The sequence below is a fragment of the Giraffa tippelskirchi genome, chromosome 10 (assembly GCF_054371585.1).
Source record: "Giraffa tippelskirchi isolate mGirTip1 chromosome 10, T2T-mGirTip1v1.2.pri, whole genome shotgun sequence".
In the NCBI taxonomy this organism is placed as follows: domain Eukaryota; kingdom Metazoa; phylum Chordata; class Mammalia; order Artiodactyla; family Giraffidae; genus Giraffa; species Giraffa tippelskirchi.
Genome location: NC_137284.1, coordinates 125,183,536 through 125,210,505, shown reverse-complemented (window position 1 = coordinate 125,210,505; position 26,970 = coordinate 125,183,536). Strand labels below are relative to the sequence as shown.

Below are 26,970 nucleotides of genomic sequence, written 5' to 3'. Positions count from 1 at the left end.
TGTTCAGCAAATAGTAATTGATAGTTCAGTCGCTCAGTTGTGTCCAATTCTTTGGAACCCCGTGGACTGCAGCAGGCCAGGCTTCCCTGTCCATCACCAACTCCCAGACCTTGTAAAACTCATGTCCATCGAGTCAGTGATGGCCATCAAACCATCTCATCCTCTGTTGTACCCTTCTCCTGCCTTCAATCTTTCCCAGCATAAGGTCTTTTCCAATGAATCAGCTTTTCGCATTAGGTGGCCAAAGTATTGAAGTTTCAGTTTCAGCATCAGTCCTTCCAATGAATATTCAGGACTGATTTCCTTTAGGATGGACTGGTTGGATCTCCTTGCAGTCCAATGGGCTCTCAAGAGTCTTCTCCAACACCACAGTTCAAAAGCATCCATTCTTTGGTGCTCAGCTTTCTTTATAATCCAACTCTCACATCTGTACATGACTACTGGAGAAACCATAGCTTTGACTAGACAGACCTTTGTCAGCAAAGTAATGTCTCTGCTTTTTAATATGCTGTCAGGGTTGGTCATAGCTTTTCTTCCAAGAAGCAAGCGTCTTTTAATTTCATGGCTGCAGTCACCATCTGCAGTGATTTTGGAGCCCGAGAAAACAAAGTCTCTCACTATTTCCATTGTTTCGGCATCTATTTGCCATGAAGTGATGGGACCAGATGCCATGATCTTAGTTTTCTGAATGTTGAGTTTTAAGCCAAAGTTTACACTCTCCTCTTTCACTTTCATCAAGAGACTCTTTAGTTCTTCTTCGCTTTCTGCCATAAGGGTAGTGTCATCTGTGTGTCTAAGGTTATTGATATTTCTTCCAGCAAACTTGATTCCAGCTTGTGCTTTATTCAGCCCGGCATGCAGAGTGACAATATATAGCCTAAATATACTCCTTTCCCAATTTGGAACCAGTCTGTTGTTCCATATCCAGTTCTAACTGTTGCTTCTTGACCTGCATACAGATTTCTCAAGAGGCAGGTCAGGTGGTCTGGTATTACCATCTCTTGAAGAATTTTCCAGTTTCTTGTGATCAACACAGTCAAAGGTTTTGGCATAGTCAACAAAGCAGAAGTAGATGTTTTTCTGGAATTCTCTTGCCTTTTCTATGATCATACGGATGTTGGCAATTTGATCTCTGGTTCGTCTGTCTTTTCTAAATCCAGCTTGGACGTCTGGAAGTTCACAGTTTACATATTGCTGAAGCCTGGCTTGGAGAATTTTGAGCATTACTTTGCCAGTGTGTGAGATGAGTGCAATTGTGCAGTGGTTTGAGCATTCTTTGGCATTGCCCTTCTTTGGCATTGGAATGAAAACTGACCTTTTCCAGTCCTGTGGCCACTGCTGAGTTTTTCAAATTTGCTGGCATATTGAGTGCAGCACTTTCACAGCATCATCTTTTAGAATTTGAAATAGCTCTGCTGGAATGCCATCACCTTCACTAATGTTGTTCTTGGTGATGCTTCCTAAGATCCACATGACTTCTCATTCCAGGATGTCTGGCCCTAGGTGAGTGATCACATCATCTTTGTTATCTGGGTCATGAAGATCTTTTTTGTATAGTTCTTCTGTGTATTCTTGCCACCTCTTCTTAATATCTTCTGCTTCTGTTAGGTCCATACCATTTCTGTCCTTTGTTGTGCCCATCTTTGCATGAAAGTTTCCCTTGGTATCTCTAATTTTCTTTAAGAGATCTCTAGTCTTTCCCATTTTATTGTCCCAAACAATAGAATGGGAAAGAAGAGTAACTGATGGTCTGCTGTATATATATATATATATATGGTCTTATATTAGATATTTGTCCAGGGGAGGAATGGTAGAAAACAGTGAAGTAATAAGAGAAAGATGAAGCTATTAAGCATTCAAGGAGGGTGCACAATTCAGTTTAAGGTAGAAAGTGTCCAGTGTCACACAAGAGTTATATATAAATTTTGCTTTAATACCTATTTTCTGTTATTAGTTAACTACCCTGTTCTCTTTTAAGGTTATGATTTGCCTTGTGCATCTTTTCCCATCCTTTCACTTCAGCCTGCTTCCAGGTTTGAATCTAAAGTTTCTCTTACATAGTTAGTATATAGTTGGCTCCTATTTTTTTTTTAATCCAGTTTGAAAAATCTGCTTTTTGTTTGAATTGTTTAAATCAGTCACACTCAGTGTTACTATTGATAGGATAGGATCTCTGTCTGACGTTTGCTCTGTGTTGTCTCTGTTTCCTGTATTGTCTTTATTCTGTTTTCTTCATTGCTGTCTCTTGCATTAAACAGATATTTTCTAGCATAGCATTTTAATTAATTCCTTTAATGATTTTGATGATATTTTTGCATTTTTATTAGTTTTTTCTAGACCTGTAATACACATCTTATCAGGATTGACTTCAGTTTTATACCAACTTATTTACAGTGAAATATGGAACCTTTACTGTTATGTAACTCCTATAGATGTGTGTGTGTGTGTTAGTTGCTCAGTTGTGTCTGACTATTTGTGACCCCATGGACTGTAACCCACCAGGTTTCTCTGTCCATGGAATTTTCCAGGAAGGAATACTGGAGTCAGTAGCCATTTCTTTCTCCAGGGGATCTTCCTGACCTAGGGATCAAACCCCAGTCTCCTGCATTGCAGGCTGATTCTTTACCAGCTGAGTTACCACAGAAGCCCATAAATGTATGTGTGTGTGTGTGTGTGTGTGTGTGTGTGTGTGTGTGTGTGTGTGTGTGTGTATAATAAACTCAACAATAGCTGATGAAAACTGATGAAATAAATGAGAGCTAATCCGTATTAAATTATAGATTTAAATGCCAGAGATCAAATTGCCACCATTTGTTGGATCATAGAGAAAGCTAGGGAATTCCAGAAAAACATCTCTCCCTGTTTCATTGACTATGCCAAAGCCTTTGACTGTGTGGATCATAATAAACTGTGTAAAGGTCTTAAAGTGATGGGAATACTAGACTATCTTGCCTGTCTCCTGAGAAACCTGTATGCATGTCAAGAGGTAAGAGTTAGAACCCTGTATGGAACAACTGATTGGTTCAAGATTGAGAAAGGAGTACAACAGGGCTGTCTGCTGTCACTCTGTTTGTTTAATCTATAGGCTGAGCACATCAGGAGAAATGCCACACTGGATGAGTTACAAGCTGGAACAAGATAGGCAGGAGAAACATCAGTAACCTCAGATAATGCAGATGATACCACTCTATGGCAAAGCCTTTGACTGTGTGGATCACAACAAACTGTGGAAAATTCTTCAAGAGATGGGAATGCCAGACCACCTGACCTGTCTCTTGAGAAATCTGTATGCAGGTCAAGAAGCAACAGTTAGAACTAGATGTGGAACAACAGACTGGTTCAAAATCGGGAAAGGAGTACATCAAGGCTGTATAATGTCACCCTGCTTATTCAACTTCTATGCAGAGTATATCATTAGAAATGCTGGGCTGGATGAAGCACAAGCTGGAATCAAGTTTGCTAGGAGAAATATCAGTAACCTCAGGTATGCAGATGACACCACCCTTATGGCAGAAAGCAAAGAACTAAAGAGCCTCTTGATGAAAGTGAAAGGGGAGAGTGAAAAATTTGGCTTAAAACTCAATATTCAGGAAATGAAGACCATGGCATCTGGTCCCATCACTTCATGGCAAATAGATGGGAAAACGGTGGAAACAGTGACAGACTTTATTCTCTTGGGCTCCAAAATCACTGCAGATGGTGACTGCAGCCATGAAATTAAAAGACACTTGGAAGAAAAGCTATGACCAACCCTGACAGCATATTTAAAAGCAGAGACATCACTTTGTCAACATAGTTCCATCTAGTCAAGGCTATGGTTTTTCCAGTAGTCATGTATGGATGTGAGAGTTGGACTATAAAGGGAGCTGTGGTACATATACACAATGGAATACTACTCAGCCATTAAAAAGAATACATTTGAATCAGTTCTCTTGCGATGGATGAAACTGGAGCCCATTATACAGAGTGAAGTAAGCCAGAAAGAAAAACACCAATACAGTATACTAATGCATATATATGGAATTTGAAAGATGGTAACAATAACCCTATATGCGAGACAGAATAAGAGACACAGATGCATAGAACAGTCTTATGGACTCTGAGGGATTAGGTGAGGGTGGGACGTTCTGAGAGAATAGCATTGAAACATGTATATTATCATATGTGAAACAGAACACCATTCCAGGTTCGATGCAGGAGACAAATGCTCAGGGCTGGGGCAATGGGATGACCCAGAGGTATGGGATGGGGAGGGAGGTGGGAGGGGGGTTCAGGATGGGGAACACATGTAAACCCATGGCTGATTCATGTCAATGTGTGGCAAAAACCACTACAATATTGTAAAGTAATTAGCCCCCAACTAAAATAAATAAATTTATTTAAAAAAAAAAAAAGCTGAGCACTGAATAATTAATGCTTTTGAACTGTGGTGTTAGAGAAGACTCTTGAAAGTCCCTTGGACTGCAAGAAGATCCAACCAGTCCATCCTAAAGGAAATCAGTCCTGAATATTCATTGGAAGGATTGATACTGAAGCTGAAACTCCAATACTCTGGCCACTTGATGTGAAGAACTGACTCATTTGAAAAGACCCTGGTGCTGGGAAAGATTGAAGGCAGGAGAAGAAGGAGAAGAAAGAGGGTGAGATGGTTAGATGACATCACTGACTCAATGGACATGAGTTTGAGTAAACTCTGAGAGTTGGTGATGGACAGGGAGGACTGGTGTGCTGCAGTTCATGGGGTCACAAAGAGTCAGACACGACTGAGCGACTGAACTGAACTGAACCACTCTAATGGCAGAAAGTGAAGAGGAACTAAAGAGCCTCTTGATGAGCATGAAGGAAGAGGGTGAAAGAGCTGGCTTAAAACTAAACGTTAAAAATACCAAGATCACGACTGTGTGTGTTCTTAGTCAATCAGTCGTGTCTGACTGTTTGCAATCCCATGACTGTAGCGCTCCAGGCTCCTCTGTCATGGGGATTCTCCAAGCAAGAATACTGGAGTGGGTTTCCATGCCCTCCTCCAGGAGATCTTCCCAACCCAGGGATCGAACATAGGTCTTCTGAATTGCAGGTGATTCTTTACCATCTGAGCCAGGGAAGCTCCAAATCATGGCATCTGGCCCCATTACTTCATGGGAAATGGAAGGGGAAAAGGTGGAAGTAGTGACAGATTATCTCTTCTTGGGCTCTAAAATCACTGTGGATGGTAACTGCAGCCATGAAATCAGAAGACATTTGCTTCCTGGCAGGAAGTCTATGGCAAACCTAGACAGTGTCTTGAAAAGCAGAGACATTACTCTGCCAACAAAGGTCCATATAGTCAAGTTGATGGTCTTCCCAATGGTCACGTATGGTTGTGAGCACTGGACTGTATAAAGAAATGGAGTGCTGAAGAATTGATGCCTTTGGACTGTGGTGCTGGAGACTTCTGAGAGTCCTGTGGATAGCAAGGAGATCAGACCAGTCAATTTTAAGAGAAAATCACCCGTGAATACTTGTTGGAAGGACTGATGCTGAACCTGAAACTCCAGTATTTTGATCATCTGATGCGAACAGCTGACTCACTCCAACAGTCCTTCATGCTGAGAAAAATTGAAGACAGAAGGAGAAGAGGGTGTAAGAGGATGAGATGGCTGGATGGCATCTCCGATGCAATGGACATGAACTTGGGCTAACTTTGGGAGATGGTGAGGGACAGAGAAGCATTACATGCTGCAGTCCATGGGGTCCAAAGAGTCAGACACAACTGGGTGACTGAACAACAACAATAATCTGTATTTATAGAATTTTTAATATTAATATTAATTTTATTTATGCTATTTTGTTTTCTTCTTACAGATTTGAGTTATAGATTTGAGTTCGATTTGATGTCCTTCCCTTATTCCAACAGAGATTTTTTTTTTTTTTGCCCTTATTCACCTCCTTTGTACTATTTTGTCAAATATATTGTATTTCTGTATGCTATAGGTCAACAATACATTTACTTAGATATTGTTTATTGCAATATCATTTAAAATATGTCAAGAGATGAAAGGAGGAGAAATATGCAGTTATATTGCTTTTTATAAATGGCTAAGTGATTATCTTACTGGTATTCTCTATGTGTGTCTGTGTGTGAGTTCATAGTGCTGTATGGTATCATTTAGTTTCAGCCTAAAGAATTTTTCTTTGGTATTCATCATAGTGTATTATGTACCAACAAATTCTCTTAGCTTTTGTTTATCTGGGTTTATCTTTAGTTTGCCTTCATTTGTGAAAGGTAGTTTTGCTGGATACAATATTCTTGTTTGACAATCTTTACTTTCAGCACTCTGAGTATGTTGTTTCACTGCCTTCTGATTCCCATGGTGTCTGAGGAGATGTTATGTGTTAATCTTCTTGGGTTCCCTTTATGTGATGTCGTTTTTCTTTTGCTCTTTTCAGAATTTTCTCTTTGTCTTTGAGCTTTATGAGTATGCTGTGGCTGGGTGTGTATCGATCTCTTTACATTTATCCCAGTTAGAGTTCATTGAGCTTCTTGGATGTGTAGATTAATGTTTTCCATAAAATTTGTAAGGTTTTATGCCATTATTTCTTTGATATTCTTCATCTTTTTCTTCTTCTTGTACTCTAGTTGTGTGTATGTTTGTCATTAAATAGTGTTTCACATTTGTCTGAGACTTTGTTCAGTTTTCTTAATTTGTTTTTCTTTCTGAAATTCAGATCGAATAATTCCTAAGTTTCCTAATAATTCCTATCTCTAAGTTTGTTGATTATTTCTTCTGACAATTCAAATATATAATTGAGTCCCTCGAGTGAATTTTTCATTTCAGTTATTGCACTTTTCAACTCAAGAATTTCCATTTGGTTCCTTTTAAAAATTTGAATATTTCTCTTTATTGATATTGTCTCTTTGATGAGACATTGTCCTCACATCTTCCTATAATTCTTTAAGCATGATATCCTTTTGTACTTCAAACATATTTATAATAGCTGCTTTGAAGTTTTTTTCTGCTAAGTCCACCTTCTTGGCCTCTTCAAAGGCAGTTTCTATTGCCAGCTCTTTCTTTCTGTGTATTGGATGCACTTTACTGTTTATTTGCATGTTTTGTATTTTAGATCCCCCTACCCCAGTTGTTGCTTTGTTTGTTGCTTACTAGGTCAAACAACATCGTGCAAAATGCTGGACTGGATGAAGCACAAGCTGGAATCAAGATTGCTGGGAGAAATATCAATAACCTCAGATATGCAGATGACACCACCCTTATGGCAGAAAGTGAAGAGGAACTAAAGAACCTCTTGATCAGAGTGAAAGAGGAGAGTGAGAAAGCTGGCTTAAAACACAATATTAAAAAAATCATGGCATCCAGTCCCATCACTTCATGGTAAATAGATGGGGAAACGATGGAAACAGTGACAGAGTTCTATGTTCTTGGGCTCCAAAATCACTGCAGATGATGACTGCAGCCATGAAATTGAAAGACACTTGCTTCTTGGAAGAAAAGCTATGACCAACTTAGATAGCATATTAAAAAGCAGAGAGATTGCTTTGCCATCAAGAGTCCATCTAGTCAAAGCTATGATGTTTCCAGTAGTCATGTATGATGTGAGAGTTGGACCATAAGGCAAGCTGAGTGCCAAAGAATTGATGCTTTTGTACTGTGGTGTTGGAGAAGACTCTTGAGAATTCCTTGGAGTTCAAGGAGATCAAACCAGCAATCCTAAAGGAAATTAATCCTGAATATTCATTGGAAGGACTGATGATGAAGCTGAAGCTCCAATACTTTGGCCACCTGATGCGAAGAACTGACTCATTTGAAAAGACCCTGATGCTGGGAAAGATTGAAGGTGGGAGGAGAAGGGGATGACAGAGGATGAGATGGTTGGCTGGTATCACCAACTCAATGCACATGAGTTTGAGCAAGCTCTGGGAGACGGTGAAGGGCAGAGATGCCTGGTGTGCTGCAGTCTATGGGGTCACAAAGAGTCCGACATGACTGAGTGACTGAACTGAGGTCAAACAACATGATTTGACTGCATTAATATTGTGAAGTCTTTTTTGCACAGCTTCTAACATTGCAGCTCAGATTGGTTGTACTTGTTTTTATCTTTTACCTAGTGATCATTCCTGAGTAGACATAATCCAGTTAGTGGTCAAAGATTGTTCTCAGCCAATTAGGTTTTTATCCTTTACACTTGTATGTGTGTATGGCTTAGAGGCCATTATAACAGTTCAGAGAGTTTACATTATTTTGCCGTACTTTTAGCCAGGGACTAGTCACTTGGGGACTCTCTCTGGTACTGATTTTGCTTTCTCAGAAGCAATTGCCCAGGCTTCTAGGGACAGTGTGATTTTAGTTTTAAGCATAGCTTCCTAGACATTGCCCCTGGGTCAGAGTAGCTTAATACCCAGTCAGTGTTTGGTCAGAAGTTGTTTGAAGCCTCATGCCAGTGAGACTTCTGCCATGTTAATGGATCAGACTGCACTGTGGTGAATGGTTGGGTTTGTTTAATTTGTTTGAATGTCTCACAGAACTCATGAAATTTGTTTACACACTACATTACTGTTGTATTACAAAGGATATTAAAGGATGTAAATCAACAATGAGATGAAAGATTCATAGAGTAAGGTCCTAAGTGGAGGATCTTCTGTCCTTGTGGAGTTTGAGGACTGGTGTGGTGGCACATGGAAGCATTCTGGTTCCCCCTCCTGGAAGCCATCTGAACCCCTTTCCTTTGGGGTTTTATGGTGATTTCATTGCAATGTATGATTGATAAAATAATTGGCTGTTGGTGATTGAGTCAACCTCTAGCCCTTCTCCCCTCTCAGAAATCAGTAAGTGGACCAAAAGTTCCAGCCTTCTATTTAATGTTTGGTTCCCCTGGCAGTTAGAGCTCATCTTTAAGTGTTTCCTAAAAGTCACCTCATTAATGTAAACTCAGATGTGGTGAAAAGGGGCTTGTTATGAATAACAAGATACCTATTTCACCTTCATGACTCAGGAACTGAGGACGAGAGACCAAATATGGCAAAAGATTCTCCCATTGCTTTTATTGCTCAGGAAATTCCAAAAGTTTGGGGAACTGTGAAAGAAAAATATATGAGAAATATATATGACCAAATATGTATGTCAGATGACCAAATATATATTAATATGTCTTATTAGTCAAAATATCACACTTGGTGGTTTCAAGGTGATGGGATTCAGGCTACAAGTTCTGCTTAGCTTTCTGTGGGTTGTGGTTCTAATGTCACTTCAGCTTTCCAGACTTTGGCAGAAGTATCCAAATCTGTGCTGTGTATGCACCACCTAATAGATCTGGGTGGTGGTGTATCTGTTAGTTCAGTTCTTAAAATGTGGTTTGTTGAATTCGACACATGCATATGTATGCCCAAGAATTCATAAACAACCTTATGCAGTCATATTCCCAAGTTTTCTCCTTGGTAACTTCCAGTAGGGAACCTCTTTCTGGTCTTGTGGCCAGAATGCTGTGACTGTAGTTACTGTGTTCTCCTGTGTACTTCCATAACTGCACTTGTCTTTGGGACCAGGTAGCAGCAGGACAGAGAGAAAAAGAGCAGTGGGTTTGACTCCACTTTTTTTGAAACCGCAGTTCCATCAACTTAAAGGAATGTTCCCCTTTCTTCAAATTTTGGCTTTTGCTGGCTCCCATCATTGACTGTTTTAGTCAAAGCTGCTGCTACCACTGTCACCTCAGCCTTGGCTGAGAGCTGGGGCAGAGGAATGGATAAAAGAAAGCAGAAACCAGATTTCTACACTCTTTGAGTTATGCATTCCCTTTTCCTATTATTCCTTGAACTAAAACAATAGGCTTCTCCTGGAGCTATCTTTGTTTGCACCTGTGTTCGTTTTAGCTGCTATAACAAAAACACCATTGATGGGCTTACAAATAAACAACAGAAATTTATTTGTCCCATTTCTGTGAGCTGGGAAGTCCAAGATCAAGGCACCAGCATAGTCAGTATCTGATTGTGCTTAGTCGCTCAGTTGTTTCCGACTCTTTGTGACCCATGGACTACAGCCCTCCAGGCTCCTCTGTCCATCGGCATTCTCCAGGCAAGAATACTGGAGTGGGTTGAAATGCCCTCCTCCAGGGAGTCTTCCCAACCCAGGGATTGAACCCAGGTCTCCCGCATTGCAGGAGGATTCTTTACCATCTGAGACACCAGGGAAGCTCAAACAGTATCTGATCAGAACCCACTTTTTGTTTCATAGATAGTTGTTTTTTTCACTTGATCTTCTCATGTTGGAAGGGGTGACATGGCAGCTCCTTGAAGTCTCTTTTATCATTTATTATTATTTTTAATAAGAATCGATGATCTTTCACTATAGGTGTCAATATGCACAAACACCATGAAGAAATAAAGAATTGCCAGCACCCCAGAAGCCTCCCTGAAGTCTCCTTGATATGGATATTAATCCCATTCTGAGGGCTCCATTCTCTTAATCTTCTCTCCAGGACTCCCTCTCCAAATACTGTCCCACTGGGGGACTAGGGTTCAGAGTGTGAATCTGGTAGGGAGTGCACAAACATTTATCTGTAGCAGCATCTCAGTGCTCATTTTGTTTCCTGGGGATGCAACACTAAAAAAAACTGAGAAATTTACCACTTGTATGATGGTATTTGAATTCTGTTCTTCCCCTATCCATCTGCTGCTGTTGACTTTTGAGTCCTCTAAAAGCTCCTCCACTCATTCTGTCCAGGTTTTATAGCTACGTTCAAGAGGAGGCAGTGTAGATTATACTTACTGCTTCATAGTACCTGGAACCTGAATGTTTCAATTTAAAGGCAAATATTTCTTAATATTTTAAAAAACAGTTTCCAGATCATTTTTCTTCAAAAGAATCTTAACATAATTGTTAATTTGTAGTACTCAAAGGTTCATATATTTTGCAACTACTTTTTCATGCAAATTAGAATTTTCAGAAAATGTCTAATCAAACCAAAATATAGAAATGAATGAAGAGATTAATAAATAAGTGGAACTACAATATACTCCAACTTCTATACTGATTGTTAGGCAAGTATGTGTTGTAGTTTCAAACATGTATATGAATGTATTTAGACTAATGCAATATTCGGGATTTATTTACTTTTTTTTTAATTGAAGAGAGGGTTTCCTGTTAAAAGGAAAGAAAGTCTTCTGACCTATGGGAATGAGTGGTTAGGTTGTCCTTAAACGACTTTCCTTAAATGTCAGTTTTCTGTGTTGGTCATTTGACAATTACCTAGCACTTATCTAGCATTCTCTGGCAAATTCAGTGTTTTAGAATATGAAGGAAAACAAAATTCTCAGAAAGAGGAGAAAGGTATTAGAGCCTGCAATGGTCAGGGGGACTGAGCAAAAAATAAATAAATAAATAAATAAAAAGAGTCTATTTTCTTGTTTCTGAGCAGTACTAAATCATTCATCTAATTTTTCTTGGCAAATACAATATAAGCCTGGAACATCTTGCGTAGTACCAGGAAGTGAAGAAGTGTCCACAAAATGATAGGAACATGGCAAAAAAGTACAAAGGCGGCAACTTCAAAGAGTTCCCAATAGCCACATTGGGACAATTTGAGTAACAAAATAAATATAATTATAGTAATGGATTATAATCCATAGAATAAATAAGTATCCATGACTCCATACTAATATAAATAAATAGTTGAATCAATCAGTGAATGTAGAGGAATGGAAAGAGCTCTTTAGATTGTAGAATTTCAGCTAATAAACATAAAGGAATGAAGGAAATTGAAAATTATCTTTAGGTAAACATCAAGGTAATGATTGTTGCAGAAAAGAACCATTGAAGGATACTAAAATTATGAAAAAAAGAGGATATTTGTATAATCACAATGTATCTCTTTACCCTCTGTTACAAAGGCAAAACTATTGACTTCACAGTAGGGAACTCCTACTGATATCAGCTTAACCATGTGATTCAAGTTAGTATCAGTAATAAGTATCAGTATCAGTAATAAGATCTGACAGCATCATGAATCTTTTATTATGATGCATAATCACTTTCTTGCCCCAAATGTATAACTTGAATCTAATCATGGGAAAATATCTGACCAACTCAAATTGAGAAATTCTATAAATTGCCTGACCACTGTTTTTCAAAAATGTCAAAATTATGCAAGACAAAGACTAAGATTGGAGATTATGACAGTTATTTGCAGTGTGGGATCCTATATAGTATCCTGTTCTGGAGAAAAGCACATTAGCATGACACTTGTCAGATTTCCAAGTCTCTAGATAAGTTAGTGACATTGTATCAATTTTAATTTTTTGGTTTTGATAATCTTACTCTGGGTAGATAAGATGTTAATAGCAAAAGCTGGGTGATGAATATTTGAAAACTGTGCTTTGCAACTGTTTTGTCCTTCAAAATAAAAAGTAAGAAACCCAGAAATTTTATTTCAAATACCTCGTATTACATAAATACAAAGGCAAAGAGCCTTGCATTAAAATAATTAAAGCATGAAGTGACAAAGGGAAGTCTTCTATGTGTCTATGCATGCTCAGTTGCTTCAGTTGTGCCCTATAGAACCTGCAAAATAAAATTTCAAATTTTATTGCTTCTCAGGTTTCCATCATTTAAAAACAACCCTTATCAAAATATCAGAGGACTCTTATGTGCCATTTCATTTGTTTTCTCACATTTCAAATTGACCGATTGTCTGTCTTTGCTGTTCCAGGGACATGAGACCCTGAGTAGTATGAAACCTGAACTATTATTGATATTTCTGCATCTTAGTTGAGATTTTATTTCTGATGCCTGAGGACCACTGAGACAGCCACACACTCAATCAAATTTTCAGATCCTTTCCACACAACTGCAGTTGATCCCTTGTCAAGAATTTAAATGAAAGCTAATTTAAATTCATTTTTCTTTAGAAAACAGATTTTTGCTAATTTATAAAATGTAATTAAAATGTTACCAGAATGCAGTTACTCTTGGAAATACTTCTCCACAGATTCTCATTTTTGCAAAATAGATATGTCTCATTTAACTTTTATGAAAAATGGTTAAATTTTCAAAATTCGTTTCAGAAGCTATCCAATTTCTTAGTAGTACGCTAAGTGTCAATAGTTGTTGTAAGCCCTTTTATGTCATCAGACAGCAGTTCTCAAACAGGTTGTATATTAGAGTCACCCAGAGAACTCTTCCAAAATCTAGATCCTGGAACTCTAGAAATGTGATATCTGATAATACAGGTCAGTATGGAGTTGAGGATATCTGAATATTTAGAATATTCATCAAGGATTCTACTATAGAATCACACAATGGTTTGGAGAGGGGATAATTTTGTAGTTATGAACACAGTCTTTCTAATTGGGACAAACCTGACTTTTATCTGGGTTCTGCCACTTACTCACTGTATGACTCTGAGCATTACTTGACCTTCATATGCCTTAGTTTCCTCTTCTGTAAAATAGAGGTTTTAATGATTTTGACCTCATTAATTTAAAAAAAAATTCAATGAGATAAGATTGTGCCTATAAAGTATTTAAAATGAGGGCACTTTTTTATTGATTAATTTAAGATGATCAGGTGTTTTCTGGAAAATGCCATAGTGGAAGGGAAGGAACATCAGGCAAAAGTAGCAACCAAGCCAAGAAAGTGATGCTTTCAAACTGTGGTGTTGGAGAAGACTCTTGAGAGTCCCTTGGACTGCAAGGAGATCCAACTAGTCCATCCTAAAGGAAATCAGTCCTGAACATTCATTGGAAGGACTGATGCTGAAGCTGAAACTCCAATACTTTGGCCACCTGATGCAAAGTGCTGACTCACTGAAAAAGACCCCGATGCTGGGAAAGATTGAAGGCAGGAGGAGAGGGGGACAGCAAAGGATGAGATGGTTAGGTGGTATCACTGACTCAATGGACATGAGTTTGAGCAAACTCCGAGAGTTGGTGAAGGACAGGGAAGCCTGACATGCTGCAGTTCATGGGGTCACAAAGAGGTGAACATGACCGACTGACCAAGTAACAACAACAACAACAAGCAAAGAAATGGGAGACATGAAAATGCCTGGGGAGATGTGAGAAGGTCAGATGGTGTGTTATGGCTGGACTATTGAGTGTGGATGAGATACTGTAGGAGGTGAAGATGGAGAACCCAAGAGTCATTTCATGGAATATGGTATGCCATGCTGATAAGTTTGATCTGTATCCAAATTGTTTGTCAGAACATGTGGTCTGATGCCAGCTACTGGAAGTGCTGCAGATGTACTCATACCAGCAGCAATGTATTCTGATGGTCTCGGGTAGCTATGAAGCCTAGAAGAATGCAGGATGCAAGTATGCAGTGTCTATTAGTCCCATGGTAAAGATTCAGTATAGGAAATACAAGTCCTAAGGTCCAAGCTGTATTTGACCCATCCTACCAAAAAACATGCATTGTCAGAGTTATTGGGAACTTAACCATCATAGCTATTCATTCTTTGTTTTATACTTTGTCAGCCAGAAATCTGAGAGGAAACCTCTCATAAACTCAAATTCTGGTATTAATCAAGCTATATATGGCACGTGATGACCTGCTATGGTTTTTACAGTAGTCACATATGGATGTGAGAGTTGGACTATAAAGAAAGCTGAGCACCAAAGAATTGATGCTTTGAACTGTGGTTTGGAGAAGACTCTTGAGAGTGCCTTGGACTGCAAGTAGATCCAACCTGTCCATCCTAAAGGAGATCAGTCCTGAATAGTCATTGGAAAGACCGATGCTAAAGCTGAAACTCCAATACTTTGGCCACCTGATGCAAAGAACTGACTCACTGGAAAAGACCCTGATGCTGGGAAAGATTGAAGGCAGGAGAAGGGGATGACAGAGGATGAGACGGTTGGCTGGCATCACCGACTCGATGGACATGAGTTTGAGCAACATCTGGAAGTTGGTGACGGACAGGGAAGCCTGGCATGCTGCAGTCCATGGAGTTGCAAAGAATCAGACACGACTGAACGACTGAACTGAACTGATGGCACGTGAATTAGCACTGTGAAGAACTACAGGAAATCAGCTACTTTAATGTATAGATATGTGTCGGCATGTTGGGGAATAGTATTTATTGAACTGCAGCTGAACTCACATGTGCCATTGTAAGCCCTACTCCTAGCCATCTTGGATTGTGAAATCAGTTTTAAAGAGCTTTCTCCAGGATAAAATTCAGCTCCTAATCCCGTGAAGGTACATATTACTTATCCTTCAATTGTAACTAAAGTAGGGAAAGCCAGGATCTGACTTTGTGGGGACACCCATATGAGTGGGCAGACACAAGCTAAGCATGATGCTGTTCTGAACTCTGGGGTCCTCTGATACAACACACACAATGACATCATGTCATTGAAAAAGTTGCTTTTATCCCCCAAAGGTTTATGAGTACAACTAGTGTTTATTTGAACTAGAAATAGTGGTGATTGCATAGCATAGAGACTCAAAGAAGTATCTTTATACAAACTAGTAGAAGTGCAATTAGATAAGAAATATATTTTTTCAGAGTCTGAGAGACTTGGACTTTGGACAAGAAGATGATGTAGGTAAGATGTTGATGTGTCATTGTCACTTCTTCAGTTGTAGCAATGTGACTGTAGTGGCAGATGTTGATAATGGGGAAGAAAATGCATGTGTGAGGGCTGGGGTATATGGGAACTCTATTTTCCTCTCAATTTTACTATAAACCTAAAACTACTCTAAGAAATGAAATCTTTAAATATGAAAAAAAGATTCCTTAACTGGTATTGATACTACCTTTAGACTAGGCTTTTCAGTATTGAAATGGAGCTCAGTTTGTTGTCTGAGACCTAAAGATTCAGAATTCATTCATAATCAGATATAACGTGAGTACCCACTGTGTACAAAGCAGTATGCTAAACACTGAAGAGAATGAATAGCAGTATTTGATTGATTCCACACAAATACAAAACTAATAAACATGAGTACCTTGTTATTTGTTTGCAGTGAAAAACATATTTGCTTCAAAGTCTATAATATGTTATATCTATTTGTTAGGGTATAATTTTGGGGTATTAAGAAACTCATAGGGAGCTATGTTAATAATTAGGATATTGTTGATTAAGATGAGATCTGAAGATCATTGGAGTTAAATTTTTTTCTCACTTTTTGTTTTTAAATAGTTAGATTCACAGGGAGCTGCAAAGATGGTACAGAGAAGTGCTATGGACCTCTAACTTAGTTTCTCCCAATGATTGCATTTTGCACAATTATAGTACAATGACAAAGTCAGGAGTCTGACTTTAGTACAGTGTATGTGTATAGTTCTATGCCATTTTAATACACAAATGTGTAGAGTTATGTAACCACAAACACATTCAAGACACTGAACTGTTCCATAACCACAAAGATCTCTGTTATGCTACCCCTTTATAGTCACATCCACCACAGCCTCATTCCTAATTTGTCTTCTGTCACTATGATTTTTTCATTTCAATAGTGTTATATAAATGGAATCATACTACAGTATGTGACTTTGAAAAAATGACAGCTTTATTGAGATATTGTTCACATACCATAAAATTACTCTTTTAAAGTATATACTCCTTCATTTTTTCGGCCATTCACGGAATTGTGCAATCATCACCACTAATTTCAGAACATTTTTGTAATCCTTAGTAGAAACAACATTAGCATTCACTCCCTGTTTTTCCTTCCCCTAGCCCCTAGTAACCATTAATTTATTTTATTTTCTGTTTCTTTGGATTGTTCTATTCTGTACGTTTCATGTAAGTGGAATCATTTGATGTGTCCTTTTGTGAGTGGTTTTTTTACTTAGCATGAAGTTTTCAAGGTTCCTCCATGTTGTACTGTGTTTCAGTGTTTCATTGCTTTATATGGCTGAATAGTATTCTGTTGAATAGATGTACTACATTTTACTTATCCATTCATCAATTGAAGGGCATTTGGATTATATCCACATTTGGCTATTATGAATAGTGCTTTTATTGTAAATTCATATATAAGCTTTGTGAAGACGTATATTTTTGTATCTATTGGGTAATGGAACTTCTGGATCATATGGTAATTCTATGTTTGGCTTTTCAAGGAATGGCTAAGCTTTTTTTCCAAAGTGGCTGCCCTTTTTTATAATCCCACAAGAGTTGTATGAACATTCCAATTTCTTCACATCCTTGCCAACACTTATTACCTATGTTTCCTTATTTATTTCGACCTTCTTTTCTTCTCCCATCCCTGCTTCCCAACCTCTCTTCTTTTTCCCCTCCCCCTTCCTGTCTTCCTTCCTTCCTCTCTACCTTTCTTTCTTTTTTCCATTTATAGCCATATTAGTGGGTATGAAGTAGTATATCTTTGTAGTTTTGATTTGCATCTCATTAAGGATTATGATGCTCAAAATATTCTAAAATGATTATTGGCTATTTGTATGTCTACTTTGGATAAATGTCTATCCAAATATTTTGCCCATTTTACAAATTGGTTTATCTATTATTATTGAGTTCTAAGAGTTCTTTAGATCTTTGGATACAAGTTCTTAATCAAATATATGAATTAAAAATATTTTCTTCCATTCTGTCAATTGTCTTTTTACTTTCTTAATGGTGTTCTTTGAAGCACAAATACTTTATTTTGGGTGAAGTTTCATTTATCTATTTTTGGTGTCATATCCAAGAAACTGTTGCCTAATTCAAGGACCTAAAAATGCATGATTATATTTTCTTCTAACAGTTTTATAGATGTACGTTTTATATTTAATTCTCTGATCTATTTTGAGTTGAATTTTGCATATAGGGTGAGGTAGGAGTCTAACTCTTTTCCTATGCATATGGATAGCCAGTGGTACAGCATAAATTGTTGAAAGATTATTCTTTCTCTCATTGAATTTTCTGGCATCTTTGTTGAGAACTATTTCACAGTAAATATGAGGGTTTGTTTCTGTTCCGTTGGTCTGTATATCTGTCCTTTTGCCATTACCACACTGTATTGAACTGTAGTTTTGTCATTGTTTTGAAATGAAGAAGTGTAGGTACTCCAACTATCTTTTTCTTTTTCAAAATTGTTTTGTTTTTCCAGGTCTCTTGCATTTTCATATGAATTTTAGGAGTAACTTGCCAATTTCTGCTAAGTCAGTTGGGATTGTGAAAGTAATTGTGTTGAATTTTCAGATCAGTTTGGTAGTATTGCCATTTACTAATATTAACTCTTCTGATTCATGCAAATATGTCTTTCCATTTACTCTTCTTTATTTCAAAAATATTTTTTGGTTTTTATTGTACAAGTTTTGTATTTTTTGTTAAATTTTACCTGAGTATTTTTTTCTTATTGATGATGTGAAATGGAATTGGTAAATGGAAATTAGTTTGTTAATTTTACTTTCATATTATTAATTACTATCACATGGAAATAAAATGCACTTTTGTATATTAATTTGTATCCTTCAATCTTACTGAACTCATTTATTAGTTTTAATAGCATTTCTGTTTGGAAGGATGGGGAGTCTTTGGGATTTTTTTATACACAAGATCATGTCATCTTCCTATCTAATCTGGGTAGCTTTCTTCTGAATTTTTCCCAGAATTCCCTAGATTGAACGTTCAGTACAATGTTGGATAGAAGTAGCAAGAGCAGACATCCTTGCCTGCTGATCTGATCTGAGGGACAAAGCATTCAGTCTTTCACTGTTAGTATGACATTTGCTGTGGTCTCATAGATGCCTTTTTATCAGGATGAAGCAGTTACTTTGAATTTGTTGTTGAATACTTTTATCATAAAGAGGTATTGGTTTTCTGGGTACAGCTGATCATTTTTTATTGATATATTGTATCACATAAATTGATTTCTCAGCTTTCAAGCCAAATTTGTACTTAGTCATGGTATATAATCCTTTTTATGTGTTGCTGTGTTTGGTTTGCTAGTATTTTGTTGAGAATTTGTTTTGTCTGTATTCTTAAGAGATATTTATGTGTAGTTTTCCTGCTGTGTCTTGCCTGGTGTTGGTTTCAGTGTAATACTGGCCTCATGTAATGAGCTAAAAATTCATGAGTTGCCTTCACATATGTATAGGTATAATTGTCTTTTTTAATTAGTTAAGAGAAGAAATAAGAAATATATATTTGTTATCTCTTTTTTATTTTCACATTTGTCTTTACTGGTGCTCTTTGTTTGTTTTCTCATATGGGCTTAAACAACTTTTAATATGTATTATAAAGCAGGTGTGTTAGCAAGACATTCTCTCAGTTTTTGTTTATCTGGGAATATCTTTAATTCATCTGCATTTCTTAAAGATAATTTTTCTGTATGCAAAATTCTTGAGTCACAGTTTTTTTAAATCAAATCCCTTATGATTATACAGTGGAAGTGACAAATAGATTTAAGGGACTAGATCTGATAGACAGAGTGCCTGATGAACTATAGACAGAGGTTCATGACATTGTACAGGAGACAGGGATCAAGACCATCCCCATGGAAAAGAAATGCAAAAAAGCAAATTGGCTGCCTGAGGAGGCCTTACAAATAGCTGTGAAAAGAAGAGAAGCAAAAGGCAAAGGTGAAAAAGAAAGATATTCCCATCTGAATGCAGAGTTCCAAAGAATAGCAAGGAGAGATAAGAAAGCCTTCCTCAGCGATGAATGCAAAGAAATAGAGGAAAACAACAGAATGGGAAAGACTAGAGATCTCTTCAAGAAAATTAGAGATACCAAGGGAACATTTCATGCAAAGATGGACACAATAAAGGACAGAAATGGTAGGGGCCTAACAGAAGCAGAAGATACTAAGAAGAGGTGGAAAGAATACACAGAAGAGCTATACAAAAAGGATCTTCATGACCCAGATAATCACAATGGTGTGATCACTCACCTAGAGCCAGACATCCTGGAATGTGAAGTCAAGTGGGCCTTAGAAAGCATCGCTACAAACAAAGCTAGTGGAGGTGATGGAATTCCAGTTGAGCTATTTCAAATCCTGAAAGATGATGCTGTGAAAGTGCGGCACTCGATATGCCAGCAAATTTGGAAAACTCAGCAGTGGCCACAGGACTGGAAAAGGTCAGTTTTCGTTCCAATCCCAAAGAAAGGCAATGCCAAAGAATACTCAAACTACCGCACAACTGCACTCATCTCATACACTAGTAAAGTAATGCTTAAGATTCTCTAAGCCAGGCTTCACCAATACTTGAACTGTGAACTTCCAGGTGTTCAAGCTGGTTTTAGAAAAGGCAGAGGAACCAGAGATCAAATTGCCAACATCCGCTGGATCATCGAAAAAGCAAGAGAGTTCCAGAAAAACATCTCTTTCTGCTTTATTGACTATGCAAAAGCCTTTGACTGTGTGGATCCCAATAAAGTGTGGAAAATTCTGAAAGAGATGGGCATACCAGACCACCTGACCTGCCTCTTGAGGAACCTGTATGCAGGTCAGGAAGCAACAGTTAGAACTGCACATGGAACAACAGACTGGTTCCAAATAGGAAAAGGAGTACATCAAGGGTGCATATTGTCACCCTGCTTATTTAACTTATATGCAGAGTACATCATGAGAAATGCTGGGCTGGAGGAAGCACAAGCTGGAATCAAGATTGCTGGGAGAAATATCAATAACCTCAGATATGCAGATGACACCACCCTTATGGCAGAAAGCGAAGAAGAACTAAAGAGCCTCTTGATGAAAGTGAAAGAGGAGAGTGAAAAAGTTGGCTTAAAGCTCAACATTCAGAAAACTGAGATCATGGCATCTGGTCCCATCACTTCATGGCAAATAGATGGGGAAACTGTGGAAACAGTGGCTGACTTTATTTTTGAGGGCTCCAAAATCACTGCTGATGGTGATTGCAGCCATGAAATGAAAAGACACTTACTCCTTGGAAGGAAAGTTATGACCAACCTAGACAGCATATTAAAAAGCAGAGACATTACTTTGCCAACAAAGGTCCGACTAGTCAAGGCTACGGTTTTTCCAGTGGTCATGTATGGATGTGGGAGTTGGACGGTGAAGAAAGCTGAGCGCCGAAGAATTGATGCTTTTGAACTGTGGTGTTGGAGAAGACTCTTGAGAGTCCCTTGGACTGCAAGAAGATCCAACCAGTCCATCCTAAAGGAGATCAGTCCTGGGTGTTCATTGGAAGGACTGATGTTGAAGCTGAAACTCCAATACTTTGGCCACCTCATGCGAAGAATTGACTCACTGGAAAAGCCCCTAATGCTGGGAAGGATTGGGGGCAGGAGGAGAAGGGGACGACAGAGGATGAGATGGCTGCATGCCATCACCGACTTGATGGACGTGGGTTTGGGTGGACTCCAGGAGTTGGTGATGGACAGGGAGGCCTGGCGTGCTGTGATTCATGGGGTCGCAAGGAGTCGGTCACGACTGAGCGACTGAACTGACCTGAACTGTTGATATCACATCACTCTCCCACTGTTAAACTCCATTAATTTCCAGCTTGCTCCTGTTTTGTTTTTAGCAGTGCCCTTGGGCATAAATAGCTCCATAGTCTGATCGAACTAAACTGATCCCATTTTGCTGGGATAGTTTTTGAGTCCAGTCTTTGTGTATTGTTCTGATTCTGGGAGTGAGTCTACTTAGCTTTCTTCTTTCCTGGTCCTCACAGCAGCACTGGTAAGTAAGCTATGAGTTTCCTTTTTTTTTTCTAGCCTGTGTTAGCTTACCAGCAAGTATCTATTGATTTCAACATATCCTTAGTCATGAACTTCTCCATGCTCTTTCCAAATATAGTCAGTTCCTTTGGGAGAGCTCTTGAACTTACTTTTATTATTGTATTCTCTCTTTGAATGAAATCTCTGAGGCACTGCTCTGAAGTTGGAGGCAGAGACAGTGGCCACTTCTCTCAGAGTGATACCCGTGCTTTGTGAACAGGATCCTGGTGGGGAGTGGTGTCTACTAAAAAAAGATATACAGCTTTAGAGTTGTGAGTTAAATTTTATTTGGGATAAAATGAGGACTGCAGCCTGGGAGGCAGCATCTCAGATATCTCTGAGAGACTGCTCCAAAGCAGCAGTGGGGGAAAGTCAATATATATGGTTTTGGTGAAGGGGGAGTTCAATACCATGGAGCACTCATTTTACAGAAGGGTTTTTGTCAGTCGTGAGAATCTGATGTCTCCATGAAGGGATTTAGTGCTTTTCTAGGTATCAGGAGATGCAAGGATTGAAATCATAAAATCTGTTCCTAAAAACATCCAACTATCTAAAAACCTGTCCCTCCAGATTCCCTGGAGCACAGAATGCCTCACTCCACCCTGAACTCCCTCAGGGGTTGTTGAAGGTCAACAGCTATAGCAGGATGGGGTTCAATATCTATAGAGGCAGATGGCAAATGCCTTTGTTGTTCAGTCATTGGCAATGCTCTTGGAAAGTGCCAATTTGTAGTTGACAGTGGTAACTTCTGTTCTTCTTCGTTTGCCTTTCCCAGTATGGAAACTCTGTCCTATGATCAAGCTATGGAAAGAGTAACTAGGATCTCAATATCCTTGGCTTGTCATACTTGGGATAGAGTCTCTGTTCTATGGATCTTTGCTGCGTGAAAGAAGACAGCCCTGGACTTCTATAAAGTTCATGCCTGAAGTAACGACTCTGTAATACTGAACGAGGAGATGGAGTAGGGGGTGAGAAATGCTGTTGGCATGCATTTTGTATTTTTTTAAACTGGTGATGGCCTGTGAGATGTCAGTTCTGCAACCAGGGATCAAGCTGTGCCCCCTGTATTGGGAGCATGGAATCTTAACCACTGGACCACCAATGAAGTCTCAGCATGCATTTTCTGAAGAGACACCTTAGCCCTTGATTGGGAGCTGGGTATGTGGGTAAGGAACCCCATGGTCTTGGATGCACCCATGAAGAGTAGAACTTCTCCTGATCTCAGGAGCCACTAAGGGATGGGAGTTGCCAGAGTTGTGGTTCAAGTGCCAAAGAATTTTTCTGTTCTTACTGAGATTTAGCAGATTTTGTAGAATAAATATTTCTTCCTTTGCTGTATGCTATAAGATAATTTATAGAAACTTGAAATGGTTGTTTTTAGTAATGATTTTCACCAGTGATGGCTGTTTCACTGAGGAGTGGATCTGTGGAGCTCGTCATATGATCATTCGGGAAGTCACCAAACACCATCCCCCCCAACACACCTGGTAAAGTTTAAGTGTGCATTGCTGTGTGAAGGAAGCCAGGCACAAAAGGCTGCATACATAACATACCAGGAAAGGCAAAAGTATAGATTTGGGAAACAGGTTAGTGACAAAGAGGAGGGGTAGAGATTGATTACAAAGGAGCAGTACAAGGGAACTGGGAGGGGTTATTGAACTGTTCTGCATGATACTGTGGTGGTCAATATAGGACTTTATGTGTTCAAAATCCATGCAACTCTATACTGTAAAGAATATGCGTGTCACTAAAAAATCAACCAGCATGTCAACAAAACCCAAGGTGCAGTCTAGAGTATGACAAATGAATGACGTAACTACACTGAAAGAGACAGGGAGGAAAGGAGCTGACCTAAGCAACTTTGAGAAACAGTGTTTTGACTTGCTACTGTAAGGATAGAGACAAAAATTACAACATGCAAACAAATGTACTCTATGTAGCTGGTAGACTTGTTTTTCAAATGGGCATGGGTCAGCAATTCTGCAACTACTTTACATGTATATTAGGGTTGAAAAAATATGTGAATGTATTGTAGATAATGAAAGGCATTTTTTTTTTTTTCTATGTTGTAAAAGAATTTATCACTAACCATAGAAAGAATAGTAGAATGAACCGTGTGGTGCTGGATTGAAATACCACTATTAACCCATGTGTTCTCAATATAAACAGAGACACAGAAGTACATGTATATGTATGTATGTGTGTATGTATATATATATATATATATATATGCATAACTTGGTTAATATGCATACACATGATGTCCGAGAAGCAGTGACTCCCTAGTAGTCATGAGCATATTTTGCCTCCAGGTCTTGCTTTTTAAATATCATTCTCCTATTAAAAAGTATCAGAGCTTATTGGAGTAGTAGTTGATTCCAAGGTTGAGCAGAAAAATCCAAGATAAACTTGGACATCTGGTGATGCCAGAAAATAAGGAAATACTAAAAAATAAAATTTAAAAAAAAGTATGGAGACATTGAAAAGATGTAGGAACTAACCTGAAAGAATTCCCTGTGGCCAAAGTTAGAACAAATTAAAAAACAAATGATTCAAATCACAGTAAAAAAAAAAAAAAAAAACAACTCAGAATTATTTGAATTGCAACTCAAATAATAAAATAAATATGTTTTTTCATGTTGGCATAATAGATGATAGAATAAATAAATGGAAGTTAAAGGACAAGTCTTCTTTACAGATGTATTTTTGTTAACAAATGTAGAAGGAATGAAGGAAATAGAAAGAACCATTAGAACATCACCATTAGAGCATCACCATAAGATTACTATAGGAAAAATCCACCAGTGAGTGTTTAAGTTAGTGGGTAAATGTTATGGAAAAACATAATATTTGCAATATATCACCATTTCCCCCCCCAAAAAAATATTTGTTAATGTTTGTATATTCATTTGCTACAGTCATGTCCTATTGTTTGTGACCCCATGAACTGTGGCCCACCAGGCTCCTCTGTCCATGGGATTCTCCAGACAAGAAATACTGGAATGGATTGCCATTTCCTTCTCCAGGGGATCTTCCCAACCCAGGGATTGAACCTATGTCTTCTGTGGCTCCTGCATTGGCAGGTGGATTCTTTAGCACTTGTGCCACCTGGGAAACAACTACAATAGAAAGAGTAATAACTTTAAAGCAGAGAGAACTCAAAGACATACTTTAACTCTGTAGTCTGAGCAACATCAGATCACTACTAATAATAAGAAGAAGTAATAGTAATTAATAGTAAGTCAGTAATTTGGAATTGGATTCTAGTATAGGCAAAGCCATTGGTGGAAAAGCTAGTGAAATCCAAATAAAGTCTATAGTTCATTTCATTTTGTTGTTTAGTCACTAAGCTGTGTCCGACTCTTTTGCAACCCCATGGATTGTAGCCTATCAGACTCCTCTGTCCATGGAATTTCCCAGGCTAGAATATTGGAGTGGGTTGTCATTTCCTTCTCCAGGGGATCTTAATATTATTTTCTTAGGTTTGATAGTTGTACCATGGGTGTGTAAAGTGTTAGTATTATAAGGAGCTACATAAACTGTACATAGAAACTCTGTAACTATTTTTTCAACTTTTCTGTTTGAGGTTATTTCAGAGTAGATAATTTAAATAATTAAACAAAAATAAAATGAATAAAATAAATATTTAAAATAAAATAAATAATTTAAACAAACAAATAAAATGAATAAACAAAGACAAAAATAAAATGACACTGTGTAGAGTTGTCATAAGATGGTATATGTATAGCAGATACAAAAAAATTCTTTGAGCTGAAAGTAAGAAAATGTTGCAAAAATCCTGGCAGCATATGTCTGAATTAAGTCTCTGAAATAAATTGTTAGAAAAGTGGAATTTATAATAAAAAGTGTTTTAATGGGGTGATAATCATAAATGATAAGACAGGCTATTGATAAGTTTCATTAGCTTCTAATAACAAAGATTATTTTTGCTTAATAATACAAATGAATTTTCCTTCAGTAGGGGAGACTTCCATTGTCAAGACAGAGGCAGTGTGAATGTGATGAAATTCTGGTGCAGAACTATGATGATTTGCAAAGATGTCCAACAAAATTCAACTTTGTTGAAAAACTCATTCAATTGCTCATTCATTCCAGGTACTGAATAAATGACAGACTTACCGATAGTATGTGACTCTGTAATACTACATGATGCTTTAGAATTAGACTAATTTTTTGAAAAGCCTTTTGATTTTAAAGTTTGGAAATAAACAATAGACATAAAGAATAATTAAAAGGAGATAATGTGGAAGTTTTTATTGTGGTAGAAGAAACAGAAAAGTCCTAATAAAGATTGTCACTCAATTCCTATTTAGGGGATACTAATAGCAAGTTTCCTAGATGTGTGGAATAAAGACAGAATTCTAAAAAGACCCATAATATTCTTACAACACTAAAATGCCTATAATTGTCAGTATATCGTGTTGAATATAATTAGAAGGACTAGAAATGAGACAGGTTGAAGAAATTCTGTTGCCGATTAAAGTTAAACTTTTTAGAAGCTTTCCTGGTTTGAAAGAAATTTGGGTGAGAAAATCTGGGTTTCTGTCCTACAATCTTGAGTAACTCTACCCCTGTAAACCTCAGCTTTGTGATATGTGAAATGGCAATAATATTGATCTCCTAAGGTTATCATGAGATCAAGTGAAATAATGGTTAGGAAAGGAATTTGATAAAATATAGACCATTATATTTTTAAGAAAATGTTACAAAATTTAAGCAGCCAGGACTCATTCAAGTCATTTGATCAGTAGGAAGGAGAACAGAACAATTTCTTGGTCTGGGCAAACCAGATTCGAGATGAGGGATTTGCCACTCTGTCTGTGCTCTCACTTCTGCAGTACTTCTTGTGTGTGAACAAAAGCAGCCCAGGTAAAACAAGTTGAATCAAGGGTCTTGTTTTGCCCTTAGAAGTTGGCAGCTCACTTCAGTGTCACTGCAGAGTCATTGTAGTTACTACTACAATTCAGATGGCAGGAGAAAGGATGGAAAAGTATAAAATTGAACACCAAGGGGGAAAGGACGGGGGTGGGATGAATTAGGAAATTGGAATTGACATATATACACTATGGATACTAAACAGATAACTAACGAGAATCTACTGTGTAGCACAGGGACCTCTACTCAGTGCTCTGTGGTGACCTAAATGGGAAAGAAATCCACAACACAGGGGATATATGTATACATATGGCTGATTCAGTTTGCTCTACAGCAGAAACTAACACAACATTATAAAGCAATTATACTCCAATAAAAATTAATTAAAATTTTTAAAAAAGTATAAAAGGGACACAATCGCTTATAGTTATCCTTCAGATTGACAGGTATAATTG

General features: G+C 37.9%; 1 protein-coding gene across 23 annotated transcripts in view; it reads left to right on the top strand.

The window, feature by feature from the left end:
• The window catches only part of SUGCT (succinyl-CoA:glutarate-CoA transferase), a 714,763-nt gene that overhangs the window by 321,638 nt on the left and 366,155 nt on the right, over positions 1-26,970 (top strand). For 5 of the 23 annotated variants that reach the window (XR_014067749.1, XR_014067747.1, XR_014067748.1 and 2 more), the window contains exon 13: positions 25,602-25,735. The exons of 10 other annotated variants lie outside the window; for them this stretch is intronic. Coding sequence is in view for 5 of the 13 variants with exons in the window: in XM_081537410.1 (XP_081393536.1) it covers positions 25,602-25,735 (134 nt within the window). In the remaining 8 variants the exon portion in view is untranslated. Of the gene's footprint in view, positions 1-25,598; positions 25,765-26,970 lie in introns of those variants that run through there. 8 more of the 23 variants (XR_014067757.1, XR_014067755.1, XR_014067753.1 and 5 more) reach the window with 3 other exon arrangements.